The following is a 17,911-nucleotide window of genomic DNA, read 5'->3' on the forward strand; positions in this document are numbered from 1 at the left end:
TGGGTGTGTGAGTGTGTGTGTGATTGTGCCCTGTGATGGATCGGCACCCTGTCCAGGGTGTACCCCGCCTCGTGCCCCATGCTCCCTGTGATAGACTCCAGGTTCCTCGTGACCCTGAAAAGGATAAGCGGTGTAGAAGATGGATGGATGGATGGATGGATGTTATAATGTGACAACACTGAAGAAGTTTCGGATCTAACAGCGTCCATACTCTGTAGGAGAATCCACACACTTCAATTCTGAATGCAGTTCTACCGGGAACCTTCTCTAGGTAGCTTTTATTTCGAGTTTGCTGGAAGTGTGTCCTTACTCAGAGACATGACCGGATTCGTGATGAAATAAATTCCTGCAGCTTCTTAATAAGTGCATTGTGTTTGAATGTGATGTAAAAAAAAAAAAAAAAAAAAAAAAAAAATCAACATTTATGGTTGACTTTCCGACCTAGCTGCGTTTTGTCCTTTTTTCCGACGCGTTTCTTTTCCCCGAGCTGCAGAACGACACGCCGCCGTCGCCTCAGAACATAAGTGATGAGTGTGTGAATCATCAGCGTTACTTTTCTCTCCTGACATAGAAAAGCAAATATACAACACACACAAACACACACACACACACACTTACATGTATACGTGTGTCTGTTCTTCTCTTCGTCTTTTTCTTCATCTCTTTCTCCAGCCTCCTGTTCTCTTCTTTCTGTCTTGTTCATTTTCGGTGTTTTTCTTCTCCTTCTTTTTTTTCTGTCTTTCTCATAATGTGTTCTTTCTTTCTTCATTAATGTCTTTATTTTAAACAATTAACTGTAATTAATTGTAATCGTATGGTGATTTATGCTTTTTTTCCCTATATTATTCTTCATGCTTGTGTTCCTTGTGTGTGTGTGTGTGTGTGTGTGTGTGTGTGTGTGTGTGTGTGTTTATATGCGTATGCACACTTTTCCGTGCCACATTAACTTGATGAATTACATTAGCTGGAGCAGTCATGAGGAAAATAGTCTTATGACTGTATCACTCCGAGTCGTGGCCTTAAGGAAGCTCGGAGACGTTCGGCACCTTCGCCTCACGCTGCAGGAGACACACGCTTCAGGCTCGGAATGTTCTCCGTCCGCCATTTTACTATTCACCAGACACAAAAACACCATTTAATGCAACAACCATCCATCCAACGATATCAAGCTATAATTACAGTCATGGCTGTTAGCCCCGCCCCTCAGCCAGACATGTGACCTCTTACATATTATTGACTACTACGTTCAATCAGGATGAAGGATTCAGATCCAGATCGAACCACTCTGACTGCATTCTGATTGGTCAGAACAGCAGCTCTGACTGTAGCGCATGTTTATATGTATCAGTGTGCTTTGTTTCTATAGTAACAGCTCAATCACAGGGACTCATATTCAGATTAATCATGAACACGGTATGGAAGGAGTCTCCAGTGTCAGCGCTTTGTAACAGTCAGAGGTAAAGCTGTAAATTAAACGGAACCCCGACTATGGAGACTTCTAGGCCGTAACACGCAGTAATTGCCCTCTTTTACTAAAATACGTTGTTAGAAACACATGAAATGTAATCATTACTTTAAAAATCCTTAATATTTAATACATATTTTAACCTACGGAGGTCGCCATTACGTGACATGAGCAGTGCATTCTGAGTCGATGATGTAAAACGGCTGCACTTGAGCACTCAGAGGAATTAGCTTCTAGCCCCCGTAGCGGGAAAAGAACGCCATGCTGTGCTGTTTTTGGCTGTAATGTTCTAGTTCCTGTGTGCTGTGATACAGCAGGTATCTGTAAATATAATCAAACCCGTAAGCATCTTGTTAGTGTGTTTTTTTTTTCTGTATATTCTCATAACGTAACGCTCCTGTAAAATTAGCCTATAACGGCTAGCCAAGGCATACCCAAAATAAAATCAAAGCTGTTCTTAAACCATTTGGAGCACATGCATGGTTTTGGTCTCTTTTGAAAGCTGGACTAAATATTTTTTGCATACTTGGATTGTTTGGACCTTTGCTGGTGTGTCAGGATGGTATGGATCAGTGGATTACAATCAGAGGTGTCATATGAGGCGAGTTGCCGCCGTTTTGTAATTGTTTGTTTGTATGTTGGTGGTCTGACAGAGACGCTGATAGCTCCTGTTGTGATTGTATCTCAAAACAGTCTACTCTGTCAATCGACTCACAGGAATCTTAGCTTTCCAAAGATACGAGTACCTTCATACACACAGAAGCTGTGTAGATGGCATAGATTTGCTCATAACATGGCGAGAGCACGCTGGTGGCTGTCGGAATTTTACCAGGATTAAGTATACGCCGGCGAGATAATAGCTGAGAGATAATATTAGAAGACGTTTCATCATAAAACGATTAGTTTAATCCGTATGCTTACCTTGAACGACAAACACTCTCGGCCGGCGTAGACGTGCAGTTTCCGCACAGACACCACGGATTTTGCGCCACTCTCGCCCCTCCTCTCCTCTCTGATCGTCCTCATTCTGATGTACATTGTGAGTAAGGTCTTCTATATTAGCCTCCTCGCTTATATTACTCTGGGGTTCAAATAGAAAAGGCTGAAGACATGTTTATATCGCTGGAGAATCGAGACCGTTGCAATCATTTGACGTCACGACCCAGAATGAACTGCAACATAAACGGCAACGGCGGCCTACGACTGCAAGCGTTTATTTATTTAATTATTTCTTTTTCAAAGCTGACATCTAGAGTGTTTATGTACGGCGCATTTATATAGCGGATGTCAGTGTTAATCTAATAAGCCGTACAAGTCTTCATAGTCGGGGTTCCCTTCAAGTTTCCCGACATTTTCAGGACAGAGGAGTTTATGCTTCTTTTGCGCTTTTTGTTGAAGTTTTTGTCTCGTTAACTTCAACAGAGAGAAAAAAAGAGAGTCTCGCGAAGGAATGACTGATTACATCCGTTATAACATAAGTGAATAGGAATAGGAACTAACTAGTTTTACAAACATTAAATGTAAATACTCTTTACTGACTTTATTTGTCTCTCAGGTCTGTGATCCTCACTGCGGGGGTTGTTAGAGTTTAATTCGGACATGTCTAATTATAAAATACGCCTGAGAGCTTAGACTAAGTTGCATTAGCGTTCCCTAAAGCTACGTCGCATTAAATAAATACTCACAGACAAAAACTGTTAAAGAGAGAGACGGAGAGAGAGAGAGAGAGAGAGAGAGAGAGAGAGGAAGTGAAGAAGAACAGAAAGAGGAATTTGTGTTTTTCATCCTTCTGTCTCTCAGTGAACGACTCTGTCCATCACTCCAGCACTCACTGAAACACTTTCCTTCTTCCTGACGAGTCTAGACTGAAGTGTAAATTGAATTAAATCGTGTTGGGTTTTTTGTTGTTGTTGTACTTTTTACATCAATTTACACCACAATAATCATCCACTACATTGCAGTTTATTTACTGGCTGAATTTCTAGGACTGAATGAGTGTAGACTGAATAACAGTCTAATTAATGCCAGTTTCGCATTGAGAGCGAGTTCACTGTATAACACTTTATACACTCGCGCTCCCTGTGAAACTGCTATTAATTCGATTCTCACACTTTTCCGGTTTAATTTCATCTCTGTGCTGTGAAGCGTTTCGAGAAATAAAAAAAGGTTAGGCAAAATACTCGCTCGATTTGATTCTTTAGAAATTAAGAAAACATAATAATAATAATAATAATAATAATAATAATAATAATAATAATAAAATATCTGAGCTGCCAGCTGGGTTCAATCAATGACATCAATCAATCAATCACCCAAGTAAATTAAAAGAAAAAGAAATTTTATATATTTTATTATTATTATTATTATTATTATTATTATTATTATTATTATTATTATTATTATTTGTCTATGTAGAAAGAAACTGAAGGTTTTTAACTAAAAACAATATAATATGTAATAAAATAAATATATATATAGATAGACAGAGAGAGAGAGAGAGAGATAAAGAGAGACTGACAGACAGATAGATATGCATAAATAAATAAATAAATGCATCAAAAACATATATACTTTTTTTAAAAATTTGTAGAATATTTTATGTATTTTTTATTATTATTATTATTATTATTATTATTATTATTATTATTATTATTATTATTATTATTAGGCACTGTAGGAAGAGACTAGCTTTCTAGTTCCAAAATAATAAATAAATGAATAAATAAATAAATAAATTCAGACTTATTATTATTAGGCACTGTAATCAGAGACTCGAGCTATTTATACATTTATGAATAATAAAAAAATATATATATATTATTTTTTTAAATATTTAAGTTTTTTATTTATTTTTTACATTATAATATTATTTTAAAAATCCCAACAAAGTCTTTTGTGATAAGCACAGCATGATGAATAAGCGTTTTGCACACGCTGTACATTTATATTTAAACTCACTACACCTTGCCTTATTAAGTACTTAGCCCTCGAACCCGTACAATAAGAAAACAAAAGAGGAACCGTGCTACAATTAGCGAACTTAAACCTTCATCTGCAGCTGCTCCTTCATAAGCGATAAGCCGTGAAATCATTCGAGCCTGACTTCTCATTACGACTGGATTAAAAACACACCGTCGCTGAAAACACTGCAGGTTAATGGCGCACTCCTTCACTGCTTTAACCTGCCAGTTAATTACATCTTTCCTTTGGGGTGGCGCCATTAGACGATATGAGGCTCATTAAAATAAAGTGATGATTTAATAATTTTCCCTCGTAATTATGCTGATGAGAAAGCAGAGATAGCTTACTTTGCCTGCTGAATAAAGACGTCTTTACCTGATCTGACAGGTGCGAGGAGCTTTTATGTGGCTTCTGACGCCACAAAGTGCTCAAAGTACAAATGTTCTGGAGATTACAAACCATACAGCTGTGATAAAGGCTCATTAATGGCACCTACAGAGGCAGGAAATGGGCACTAAAAGGACAGCTGTGTAATAAAGACGTGAGAACTCTGCAGCGGTTTTTCACTCGACGTGACGGTTTTAGTTCACGTTTCGTTTAGTTTCATTCCCGTTGACGTTGTTTACACTTCCATCGATTTTAAAATAAACTAGCGGTTAAATATTGTACGATGTATTCATCCGTACTGTCGCACTTCACCTAATGGCAGGGTTCATAAGGCCACATAAACCCTTCTGGACAAGTGACATAAACCTACAGTATATCAACAGCAACATTTATGTCAAGTGGCAGATTTTAATTGGCATAAAGTTGTGTAACACATTACCTAATGACAATAGAGTTCATAAGACTACATGACATCTTCATAAACAGACTCTGGAAGGGTTTATGAAGTGGCATGGACCTACATAGACCGTTACACCTGAATCAGTTGACATAGATTCGGACATAAAATTGAATAAAGATAGGCAGAATTACGTTCGGACATCATGACGACAGGCTTTGTAGTTTGAATGATTTAGGTAACGGGAGGGTTCATAAGGCTACATACCTCATCCGGTGCGACTTACATTTATTTCATTTATACGACTGAGCGGTTAAGGGCCTCACTCAAGGGGCCAGCAGTGGTAGCTTGGCAGTGCTGGGATTTGAGCTCATGACTTTCTGATCAGTAGTCCAGCATCTCCACCACTGATCTACCACTTATACACCCTCGACATTCAGGGATAAGGAGTTTATTCTGTCATTTGGGGATAAAAACAGAGTCTGTTCCAGTTTATAGTCCATGTGTCCACTCAGATAGGTGTTTATTATTACCTTTTCGCCCATGCTACAAACACTGTAACACAACGATAAACCTATTTACTACGCCTTCCTTTGCTTATCGGCCTCTTCAATCCGCTGCACCTTTACACACATCAAATCTGCCTCATTTCTTTTTATGTCGTAGACGATAGCTCTGGTATTATGAGTTTCATGACTGACCGAGACCTTTTATTCGGCTATTCATTTACTGCTCGGTTAGTGGGATGCTAAATCCAGAAGTGTAAACTTCCATATGCGTACACGCAATTGATTTTTATTACATTTAGTGTTTTAGTGATTATGATTTCAGTTTTAGTTGCTGAACGGCCACAGCTTGGATCTCGAGGCCGTGCTGCTGATGTTCAATGAGTGACCATTGACTGAGCTCTGTGCTCTGGTCTGTTTTATTTCCAGATGATTAATCCCATCTCATTAGCATGATTTTATTCCATCCGGTCATGGCTGGATTGCTGAGTTGCTCTCAAAGTGAATTGTCTTAATTGCAGAGTAAACAAAACACATCCAGGAGTGTAACACTGTCCAGATGAAGTGCAGAGTGCTGCAGAGTCACATCAAACAAAACCAGAGAACCTTGGTGTGGAGATACGGGTTTCTCCGATTTCACAGAACAGCTTTTGTTGTTTGATTGCACAGGGGCTGCGTTCGTTATCTAAAGCCCAACACCGGCTGAGCGAAAATGGCAGAGAGGTTCGGGAACAGTGCTAAGCTCTATTTTAACCCACAAAGCGTAGAAGCCGGTTGGGGCAGGAGCTCTACGACGTCCCGGGCGTCTGACGGATAAGCCTAGCTTGCGTCGAGAGTTTTAGAAGTGTTTAGATAGTTGTGTGGCATTTTGGTCGGTTGACAGCACATGAATGTGAGCAATAAAGAAGTAAACAATCAGCTCGGGAAGATAGGAACGCTTGACATTTATGAGCATTGATGAAGGTCAGGTTCTGCACTCCATTTCAGGCAGCATCGTCTTATTTTCTCTCAATTTAATTTGTAGAATATAAAAATTGTACATTTTCCAAGGTTATCATGTACCAGCCTTGGTGGAAGGAGGATCGGGGAACGGGGTCAGGGATGAAAATGAGGTTGTCTTATTCACCTTTCTTAAATAAATAAAATATTCTGTACTTTTTTTTCATGTGTTCTAAAAAGGAATTTGATGAGCATCCAAAGCGCTCCACGCTAAAACCTCTCACAGATGGCTACAATCAATACACTCGCGAAATACACGGCCACGCTCGTATCCAGGCAACTACAGTCCCTTAACCACAGTGCTCTGAATAACCGTATTCACAGTTAAAGGTGAAACAAGGTCCAGCACTATGAGGGGAAAAAAATTTGCTTTGAACCATCTGTGTGTTTGTGTTCAAGAGCAAGGACACAAAATTATGGAATTATAACTGACTGAAATACAGTTGCAATTAAAATTATTCACCCCCCCCCATTGCAAATCAGGTTTATTGTCGAAATGTACAGACTTTCAGCTGTTTGCGATGAACACATCAAACAAAAGCCATTGAAGTAGTTCGACACAACGAATGCTTCAATCGGTTTCCCCAAATTCAACTGAAAATGCAACTTATAATGACTTCTCCAGTCTCAAAATTATTCACCCCCTTCATGGCGAGCATCTTTAGTACTTAGTGGAGCTCCTTTTGCTGTTATGACCTGCTGCAAACGAGATGCAGATCCTCTGCAGCGTTCCTGAGGAACCTTCTCCCGTTCCTCATGAGCAATGTCCTCCAGGTCAGTAATATTCTCGGGTTTGCGTGCTGCAACCGCCGCCTTCAAACCCCACCAGAGATTTTCTATGGGTCTCAGGTCAGGTGACTGTGATGGCCGTGTAGAATCTTCCAGGACTTCTTCTGCAATCAAGCCTTGGTGAAATTTGAGGTGTGCTTGGGATCATTGTCCTGTTGGAAGGTCCGATGACGCCCAAGCTTCAGCTTCCTCACAGACGGCATGATGTTTTCTCCTAGGATTTCCTGATACTTCACCGAATCCATCTCTCCTTCCGCACGCTGCAGGTTTCCAGTGCCAGAGGATGCACAGCAGCCGCAGAGCATCACAGAGTCCCCACCATGCTCGACTGTGGACAGAGTTCTTTATTCCACAGAACAGAATCTCAAAACTTCTGTGGATTATTTATATGATTTTGAGAGACTTTTCTTGTGCTTTTGGGTCAGTAGCGGTGAACGTCTCGGAGTTCTGGCACGGAAACCTTCTGTGTTTAGTACACGCCTTACTGTGCTCACTGAAACCTCAGAGCCTGTTACACCAAGTCTCGCTGCAGGTCTTTTACAGTCACTCGAGGGTTTTTCACATCCTGCCTTCTCACAAATCTGCTTGGAGCCGTCAATAGCTTCCTTTTTCTGCCCCATCCAGGAATTTCATATATTCTAGCCAGTTCAGGTATTTCATGTGTTCCAGATCAAGTACACCTGGTGCAACTAATGAAGCCCTTTATTAATTCATCAGGTGTGTTTGAGACAACACCTGTTCTGCATATCTGTGCTGTTGTGAGGGAGTCTATATCTATTCAGGAAGTTGAATAATTTTGAGACTGGAGAAATCATCATAAGTTGCATTTTCAGTTGAATTTGGGGAAACCACTTGAAGCATTCGTTGTGTTTTACTCGCTTTTGTTTGATTTGTTTGTTGCAAACAGCTGAAAGTCTGTACATTTTGACAATAAACCTGATTTGCCCTGGGGGGGGGGGAGGGGGTGTCATTTTGATTGTAACTGTATTTTGCTGAAGCTTTTATCTAAATCAGATGAAGGTTATGAGACTAACTTGCAGGGAGGCGATGATGGGATTTGAGTTTACAACCTTCTGATCACTTTTAACCAATAAGCCGTCATTGATGTCGCACCACATGCTGTGTTCTCCCACTCAGTATGGTTCCGTCGGCACACAGCAATCACACTACTCCAAGAGTGCGTGGCCTCCGCTTCCACTTGAACTCTATCAAGAAAGCAATTTGACTCTGAATCGACTCTACACAGAATGTTAATTGGTTCCACCAAAGGGACAACCAAAGAACCTTTAATGATTTAGGCTGGTCCCTTTCCATGGATAGATAAACAGGAGCTGTGTCAATACAATGAGGAGGCATGTGTTGGAAGAACGTAGTGTTAGAGGAAAGGTGTGTTGGGCGAACTGGGTTTTAGAGGAACTGTGTTAGAAGAACCGTGTCTTAGAGGAACTGTGTGCTGGAAGAACTGTGTCTTAGAGGAACTGTGTATTGGATGAACCGTGTGTTGGGGGAACTGTGTTGGAAGAACTGTGTCTTAGAGGAACTGTGTGCTGGAAGAACCGTGTCTTAGAGGAACTGTGTTGGAAGAACTGTGTCTTAGAGGAACTGTGTGTTGGAAGAACTGTGTCTTAGAGGAACTGTGTGTTGGAAGAACTGTGTCTTAGAGGAACTGTGTGTTGGATGAACCGTGTGTTGGGGGAACTGTGTTGGAAGAACTGTGTCTTAGAGGAACTGTGTGTTAGAGGAACTGTGTGTTAGAGGAACTGTGCGTTGGAGGAACTATGTGTTGGAGGAAACATCTTGTTGGAACAGTGCGTTCGAGGATCCATTTGTTAGAGAAATTGTGTGTTCAGGGAGCTGTGTATTGGAGAAATTATGTGTTACAGAAACTGTAGGTTGGAGGAAATGTGCTGAAAACACCATGTATTGGTGGAACCAAGTGTTAAAGAAACTGAAGGTTAAAGGAATCAAGCATTGGAGTAACCGTGTGTTTGAGGAACCATGTGTTAGAGGAACCGTGTGTTAGAGGAACTGTGTTAGAGGAACCATGCGTTAGAGGAACTGTGTGTTAAATTGTGTTTTAATAATAAATGAGAAACAGTCAATAACTGTACACTTACAGCGTCACCTATATATAATATATACCTAATAAAATGGCCCATTATTGTGTATATAAAGGAACTTGTGCTTTATTTATGATTGACTTTAGTGACTCATGTGATCATGTGACTCAGCATGGCGCTTCATGAGAAAAGAACAAGTTTTTTTTAAGCTTTACTGCTGATTACTGCATATTACTGCATGGACTTCGTTGAACCCAGATGACCTCACTCTCACTAACATCACTAGTGTGGCAAGACAATCATGAAACCTCCTCAATCGTGAAATTTCTGTGATGTGCATTTTCTCCTCACTTTAAGTCCAAGGGAAAGAAAAAAAAAAAGCATGTGACCCTCCAGACTAAAGTGCACAACTCATCTGTGAAATACAGTACAGTAAAATAAAAGAGCTAACTCTTATATCGCTGTTTTATTGCCTTGTGTTTATTTTCTCTTTTAATTCATCAGTAAGGGGCGTGCACTGTTAAATGGAGTACAGTGATAAACATTTATAGACTGGAGTGAAGCTGTGAGTGTGTCTGAGTCAATAACTCGGATTGTGCATTATTACACATTATCATTTTATATCTACAGACCAAAGGCTTCTCCTTCCACACTCTACACTGTATATATGAATATCAATACATTCTAAAGAATACAAATAAAAACTATTAAAACAACATTGACCTTCATCGAGCGTTCACATGTCAAGTGCTAATTATAAACACGATTTGACTTTGCGATGATGTAAAGAATAAAACACTCGGTGTCATGCTGTTTTAGGAAAATAAACAGTAATGGGACGGTATGCTGAAGCGGAGTCACTGCACCACCCCAGAGATATTTTCATATAACAATTACAGTTCGTTTTGAATGACATTAAGAGTGATGTGCCATAATATATATATTTGTTATCCGCTTAATGTCATGGAACATCCAACAAACAAGTTAGTCCCTGTTCTCATTTACATTATAGCAGCTATAAACAGTCATTCCCTCACCAGCCTCTCTGATTTTCTCCAATTTTGCATGATTGGCTCGCCCGCTAAGCAGTCAGTCGTCAGGAAAATGTTCTGCTAAATCAGACAAAACTAGCATTTGGCTTGCTGGTTAGCTAATGTTAATGAACTTTTTGGAATGAATGCTAAGTCACTTTTTCAAGCTATACACTTCTACAAGCTTTACAGTAATTTTACAAGCTTATCAAACTTAACTAGCTAGCTAATTTAACAAGCTAGATTACAAAACTTAACGAGCTTGTTAATTTTACAGGCTAATTTATTAAACTTAACTTGCTAGCTAATTTTACAAGCTAATTTACAAAACTTAACTAGCTAGCTAATTTAACAAGCTAGATTACAAAACTTAACGAGCTTGTTAATTTTACAGGCTAATTTATTAAACTTAACTTGCTAGCTAATTTTACAAGGTAATTTACAAAACTTAACTAGCTAGCTAATTTAACAAGCTAGATTACAAAACTTAACGAGCTCACTAAATTTTCACTCTAATTTACAAAACTTGCCTAGCTAGCTAATTTTACAAGCTAATTTACAAAACTTAACTAGCTAGCTAATTTAACAAGCTACATTACAAATCTTAACAAGCTAATTTACCATGTTGAAAGTTCCTTAATGGACCTTACTTTACAGACCAGAACTTAACAGACTTCTTTATTATTGATGCAGAATTTTAAAGTCCAAGATTTAGTGTTTACATGGGAGAAAAATGACACGTCTCATCCTATAAGAATGAAGTATTATTTATCGAAATGGCTATTAAGCACTGCATTAGTGACATTTGCCTCCAGCGCATTAAAAATTGCTATGACCCCGCCCACAGTTTTTTTTTTTTTTTTTTTTTTTTTTTTTTCCAGATTGGTCACCTGAGAGAACCAATCGACTGTAAAGGTCCTCAGAAGCCATTCTAATAAACAAAACTCTAATGGGACTACTTTGAAAGTCATAATTAAAGTATATGCTTTTTGCTTTTTTCACTGCTTGGATAAATGTAGAGAAGTATGCGACACAAGATGAGTTGTTGAGGCTGCGTGTGTGTTTGTGTGTGTGCTTGTGTCTGTGTGTGTGCGTGTGTACTTAGCAGTTGATTTTTTATTTTTTTTTTATAAAATAATAATGAATTTCATATGAAACTTGATGGAAAACTGGCTTTATTTATTCACGTCATTACGGCTGTGTCAAAACAGTGCTCGGTGAGGAGAAGCAAAATGCCACGCTGTTACAGGAAACTAATCACTGACACTAATCACTGTGTACTGAAACAAAGTCACCACAGCAATCTGTCCACAATTAAGATTTTTCTATTGATTTAAAATAATGACCATTTTTATCTGTGTGTAGCTATACGTAATGTTATGGGACGTCTTATGCCTCTTCTGTAATAGCAGCCGTTGCCTCAGCAGCCTAGTCACACATTTTTCTTTGTAAAATTAAACCTAGCGCCTTGCCGTGCGTTATAATTTACCCATGCAGATTTAATGCACCATGCTAAATTAGCCTTGTAGCTCCAGTAGGAAACCTAACGAACGAAGCGTTGACAGATCGACTTACGTTCTATTTTAACTACACAAGAGTCGAAATAAATCCCGGTCGAACGAATTTAGTCGCTGCAGAACGTCTGGTGCTTTCATTCTTCTGTATTCTGACAGATCAAGTTTTATTCTGCAGCATGATGAAAATTAGGCTTGGTGAAATATCCGATGCTGTTCATAACCGTGTGTGTGTGTGTGTGTGTGTGTTTAGCCTTAGGAATATGAAGCTCCTTTATCCTCATTCTGCTGATTGAACCCACGGTTTTTCTTGAAATTTTAGAATTGAATTACGGAATATTTGTCTTCATTTTGCGAGAATTTCAAAGGTACGCTGATATCACACTTTTTAGTAAGTTTTCCTCGTGTTCCAATGTGAGCTTGGATAGAATATCTGCTCGGAGTAGAATCTCTGGTGTCTGTGGAAGGGAAAAAAAAGATGATGTGAGGCACCAGGCTACAGTACATCGAACATCTAACCACCCGACCTGTCTGTCAGTCATGTTACCTGTCGGTTTAGAAAGCTCTGCCTCTCGCACGAGCCTTCAGGTGGATTTGGAGACACACATTCTGCTGTAATGAGGGGTTGTTTTGAAGTTTCAGCTAGATTTAGCTGCCTAAAATCGCTGGATATAACATTAACAGTTCCATTATGCACATTATGCAAGATAAGGGACTCGAAATCAGTAGTCAGACCCGGGAAAGGACTTGGGAACGTGAAAAAATAAATAATTTGCAATTTATAATTGTAGTAAAAAAAATGTATGATGTGTCATTCTGAATAAAAGGCCATGATACAGCGCCCCCTGGAGCAGAAAGGGTTAAGGGCCTTGCTCAAGGCCCCAACAGTGGCAGCTTGAACCCTCGAACGTCTAACCAGTAACCCAGAGCCTGGCACTGCAGGGGCTTGAACCCTCGACCTTTGGACCAGTAACCCAGAGCCTTAACCATCAAGCCATCACTGCTATAGTAACAATAACACTGCTTCAGCACACCACCCTGTCGATGATTATTGTATTATAACAGCACCACACGCTGAGCTTTTTTCGGGATACGAAAATATTTCGTCAGTGAATACAGCCCTAACCCTTCCGAGATATTTGTACGACTCCAAAGCAACAGACTGAATTGCATTCAATTTAGAAATAGCTCCAAGTTATAAGATTTTAATACAGCTTTATTAAAGGTACAGCCATGAGACTGGAGTTATTTTCATCAAGTTATTGTTGCCTTACAAGCTCTTCCAACTTATATCATCCTTAGTTACTCTTGTGCCAAAAGCACTCCACGTGACTCAAGCCATGGTTTCCTACAAGAATTACCGAATTACTAAATACTGTGAATGACTACAAGATGCTACTCCGCATGTCAAAACCAAATCACTGTTAGGAAGAGCAAAAATAAACGCAAACACTACATGATCTCTGGTGATACACACTATACCCCGAGTTCTCTTTGTAGAACAGAAGAACTTTGCTGCCCACATCTCCCCGACTGATCCCTCTTGTACATTTTTTTTTCTTATATCCCTTTTTTCTGTACAAAATAGACAGCTCTCATGTTTATTTTCATGGGAATGCAGGATTCATCAGGGATCTCTCCATGGTGAAAGCTTGTGCGATCTGTGATCCTTGTCTGCGATCGTTCATTTAGTGTACACGCCAACCTACGTCCACAAAACAACACATCGCAAGTGATAGCATTGTGTGGTATGAACAGTCCAGCGATTCTGTAGTGTTCACTTGACAGGGGAAAGTTTGAGTGTCCAAAGACCTGATGTCCTGCTGTGATTCAAGGAGAGTGATATTACAGGAATATTACGTAAGCATCTTTCTATTAGGTGAAGGAATCAGATCTAGTCATGCTGATGCATGAGTGCACTAATTTCCATCTTCATGTATTCGGAGCAGACTGAGAATAAAACCCATGGCTGTGAATTCATGCAGAAGCATGAATCAAAATGTGCACACAGAGTGACCCCATGGGCAAGATCTGAGGCTGTCATTTGTGTTTGTGTGTGTCTGACATGAACTCGGTCCTTTGTGGAATATACAAGTTGCTTAAATTTCATTGTATGAGCATGCATCTGGAGCTGTGCCAACAGGGTCTTTATGTAAGAGAGATAACCGTTTTCTTTGTTTTAGCAGCCAGCAGTTTAGCTCAAAGATATGTAGCATGTTTTAAAAGAATGCTTCATGATGGCTAGCAGAAAATCCTGATGTTCTACTTTATCTGGTGTGCATTATTACATTTTCTGTGCACTAAATTTGGTTATTTCTCTTCTCTGTCTCCTTCTGTAGAGCCGTGACAGAATGGTGGACTGCCTGAGTCGAGTCATGTTGCACACAGCTATATCTTGCTGGCAGCCACTGCTGGGACTGGCCCTGGTGGCCATCTTCTTAGGCTCTGCCCTTGCCTGCCCTTCCCGCTGTGAGTGCTCTGCCCAAAGTCGCTCCGTCATCTGCCATAGGAAACGTTACCCGACTATACCAGACGGCATTCCCATTGAAACACGTATCCTGGACCTGAGCAAGAACCGCATCCAGGCCATCAATCCAGATGACTTCTCTGTCTACCCACACATTGAAGAGCTGGATCTGAGTGGCAATATCATTGCCTATGTAGAACCAGGCGCTTTCAACTTACTCTCTAGTTTGCACTCGCTCAGTTTGAAGAGCAACCGCATCAAGCTCCTGTCACTGGGAGTATTCACCGGGCTTTCAAACCTCACCACGCTCGACATTAGTGACAATAAGATCGTCATCCTGGTCGATTACATGTTCCAGGATTTGCATAATCTCAAGTCATTAGACGTAGGGGACAATGAGCTGGTGTATATCTCACACCGAGCGTTCAATGGCCTGATTTCACTGGAGAGTCTAACACTGGAGCGCTGTAATCTGACCATGGTGCCAACGGATGCCCTGTCCCACCTTCACAACTTGGTGAGCTTGCATATGCGCTACCTCAGCATCAGCAGCCTCCAACCTTACTCCTTCAAGAAACTATTCCGCCTGCGCCACCTGGAGATTGACAACTGGCCTTCACTGGACGTTTTCCCAGCCAACACTTTGCATGGCCTCAACCTCACCACACTTTCTGTCACTAACACCAATCTGTCCACATTCCCGTACCAAGCCCTGCGCCACATGCCTTACCTCACGCACCTGAACCTGTCCCACAGCCACATCCGCACTGTGGAAGGAGGTCTTCTGCAGGACCTGGTGCGTCTCCGTGAGTTGAGATTAGCAGCAGCCCAGCTGGTGTCTGTGGAGCCCTATGCATTCCAGGGTCTACGTTGGCTCAGACTTCTTGACGTGTCCCATAACAGGCTGGACACTTTGGAGAAAGGTGTTTTCCATGCTCCACAGTCTCTGGAAGTGTTGCTCATTAATGACAATCCTCTTGTGTGTGACTGCCGGCTCATGTGGCTGCTTCAGAAGCAGCACTCAGTCTCATTTGGAGAAGAGCAACCTGAATGCAGTACTCCTGAGGGAATCCGCGGGCGCCCTTTCAAGGAGGTCAAGGAAACCCTGTCCTACTACATGACCTGCACCAAGCCCAAGATCCGAGAGAACCGGACACAGCTGGTGTCGGTAGAGGAAGGGCAGCCTGCCCAGCTACACTGCAGTGCCGAGGGGACTCCTCGACCCACCATTTCCTGGGTCACACCACGCAGAAGACATCTGACCAACAGGAGTCATGGAAGAGTAATGGTGCACAACAATGGCTCACTCTATATCAAGGCAGTGGAGCTTCAAGATGGTGGCGTGTATGTATGCGTGGCCTCTAACACAGCTGGAAATGACACGCTCATGGTGTCCTTGGCCGTCAAGAGTCTGGGCTCACTCTATGCTAATAGGACCCAGTACTACATAGATCCTAACAGTACTACTGCCAACAGCACCAATACCCCCAACACAACCTTTGGCCTGGACCTAAAGACCATCCTTGTTTCTACAGCCATGGGTTGTTTCACATTCCTTGGAGTCGTCCTGTTCTGTTTTCTGCTCCTGTTTGTATGGAGTCGGGGCAAAGGAAAGCACAAAAACAACATTGATATAGAGTATGTGCCACGCTCCAAGTCCAACGGGGCCTCGCCTGAGGAAGCAGAACAGACCTCTGGCCCTCGACGCTTTAACATGAAAATGATTTAAGTGGATTTAATGTGATACCAGTGGGAATTTATGCACACAGACCCATTGATGGGACCGGCCATGTCAGGATATACACGTGCCCTCGACACAACACCCATGCGGATGTTTTCCTGAACTCTAACAGGAGGAAAATATGTGAAAGTATGTGTCAATAATGAACTATTTTCAATTTCTATGAATCCCTCTTAGTAAGAGGATGCATTCAAAGACACTTTTTAAAAAAAAAAAAAGAAAAATTGTGTATAGGACAGATTTGTAAAATTCAAGTATTACCCTTATTTGTTGGCTCGCAAAATTTGGCCTTCTCACTTCTACAGCCCGACGAACCATAAAACTGTTTCCCTTCTCCACCGCACCGCATATATGTACGTAATACTTAATTATGTATGTGTATGTTAACATGTAAGTCACTTTCTATTATTTGCAATATTCACAAGATGCAAGGTCAGCCAGTTCTGCCATTCCTCTTGCTGTCGGATTACCCATGGCCCACTCTTGAAACTGTTCGTGAACCGAGGACAAAGGGCTTGGGAGGCTTTCAAACGTTAACCCGAAGAATGTGTGTGCTGTTGATCTAAACCCAAATTATACAGTAATACTATATTTGTTTATAATATTGAAAAATGTTAAAAATATATCAAAGACATTATTCAAAGAAAAAAGCCCATTGAATTCAAACTGCATAATACAAGGTGAATAAGTGGATATTTAAAAGTAATTGAAAAAAACATACAGTGAGTTGCCATTTTATTAGTGGCTGCATTGGTGTATCTAATAAATTCTCACCTCAGTGTATAAACACCGTATATACACACACTGAGTTGAGTGTTCATTAGATATCTAGAAACTAAAAAAACTGCCGACTCAGTGTAATGACTTTTTAATCTACATCTTGTTTACGTTTGTACATGGACTTGGTTTTCTGTCCTAATTTTGTCTTTCTTTTACTCTTCTTTTACGCTAACCCGATGACAAAGTCCGTGTCCTCATCCACAGTGTAATCATCTGAATTCCTTTTTTTTTCTTTCTTTTATTTTTAATCATTATTTTCGTCCACAATTAACAAAATTTGGGCTTTGTCGTGGTAGTTTCTCATTTTGTTGTTGAATCATTTAGATTGTAAAGAGTTCAAAGAAAAGAAAAGAAAAAAAAAACTAAGAAGAAAAAATACATGTATGTGGAATAAAGAATATTGATTTGTATTTTGAGGTTTCATTAATACGTCTATTTTATTCATCAATATTGTGCTTAAATAGACACTGAAGAACTTTTGAAGAATTATGATTATACATATATACAAAAGGGGGGAAAGTCCAGATGTCCGAATTCAAATAAGACATATGCGATGATCATGCTGTAATTCTTTATGTGTTTTTATTTTTTAACCTTAAATTATATACCAAGAATCTCGTTAAAGTTTTGTTCAAAGTATAGCTGTAGCTCAGTAAGACAGTAATATCTTGTTAAAATCAACAAGAGGCTAATCAGGTTAGTTCTAGACTCATTTAATTAAACTAAGACTCAAAATAGCCAGCTAGTCTCCGTGGAAAACGCGAACAGAAACTAAAAAAAAAAAGTAGGAGAAAAATCTTTAAACTGTCTGCAG

At 40.3% G+C, this 17,911-nt stretch overlaps 1 protein-coding gene across 1 annotated transcript in view; it reads left to right on the forward strand.

Moving 5' to 3' along the window:
* lingo2 (leucine rich repeat and Ig domain containing 2) overlaps window positions 1-17,507 on the forward strand; it is a 284,104-nt gene extending 266,597 nt beyond the window's left edge. Inside the window, exon 5 of the mRNA XM_017473348.3 lies at window positions 14,449-17,507. Within this exon, the coding sequence (XP_017328837.1) occupies window positions 14,461-16,305 (1,845 nt within the window). The 5' untranslated portion in view covers window positions 14,449-14,460 and the 3' untranslated portion in view covers window positions 16,306-17,507. The remainder of the gene's footprint in view (window positions 1-14,448) is intronic.
* Window positions 17,508-17,911: the final 404 nt, after the last annotated feature.

This window comes from Ictalurus punctatus, chromosome 8 (assembly GCF_001660625.3).
Source record: "Ictalurus punctatus breed USDA103 chromosome 8, Coco_2.0, whole genome shotgun sequence".
Classification (NCBI taxonomy): Eukaryota; Metazoa; Chordata; class Actinopteri; order Siluriformes; family Ictaluridae; genus Ictalurus; species Ictalurus punctatus.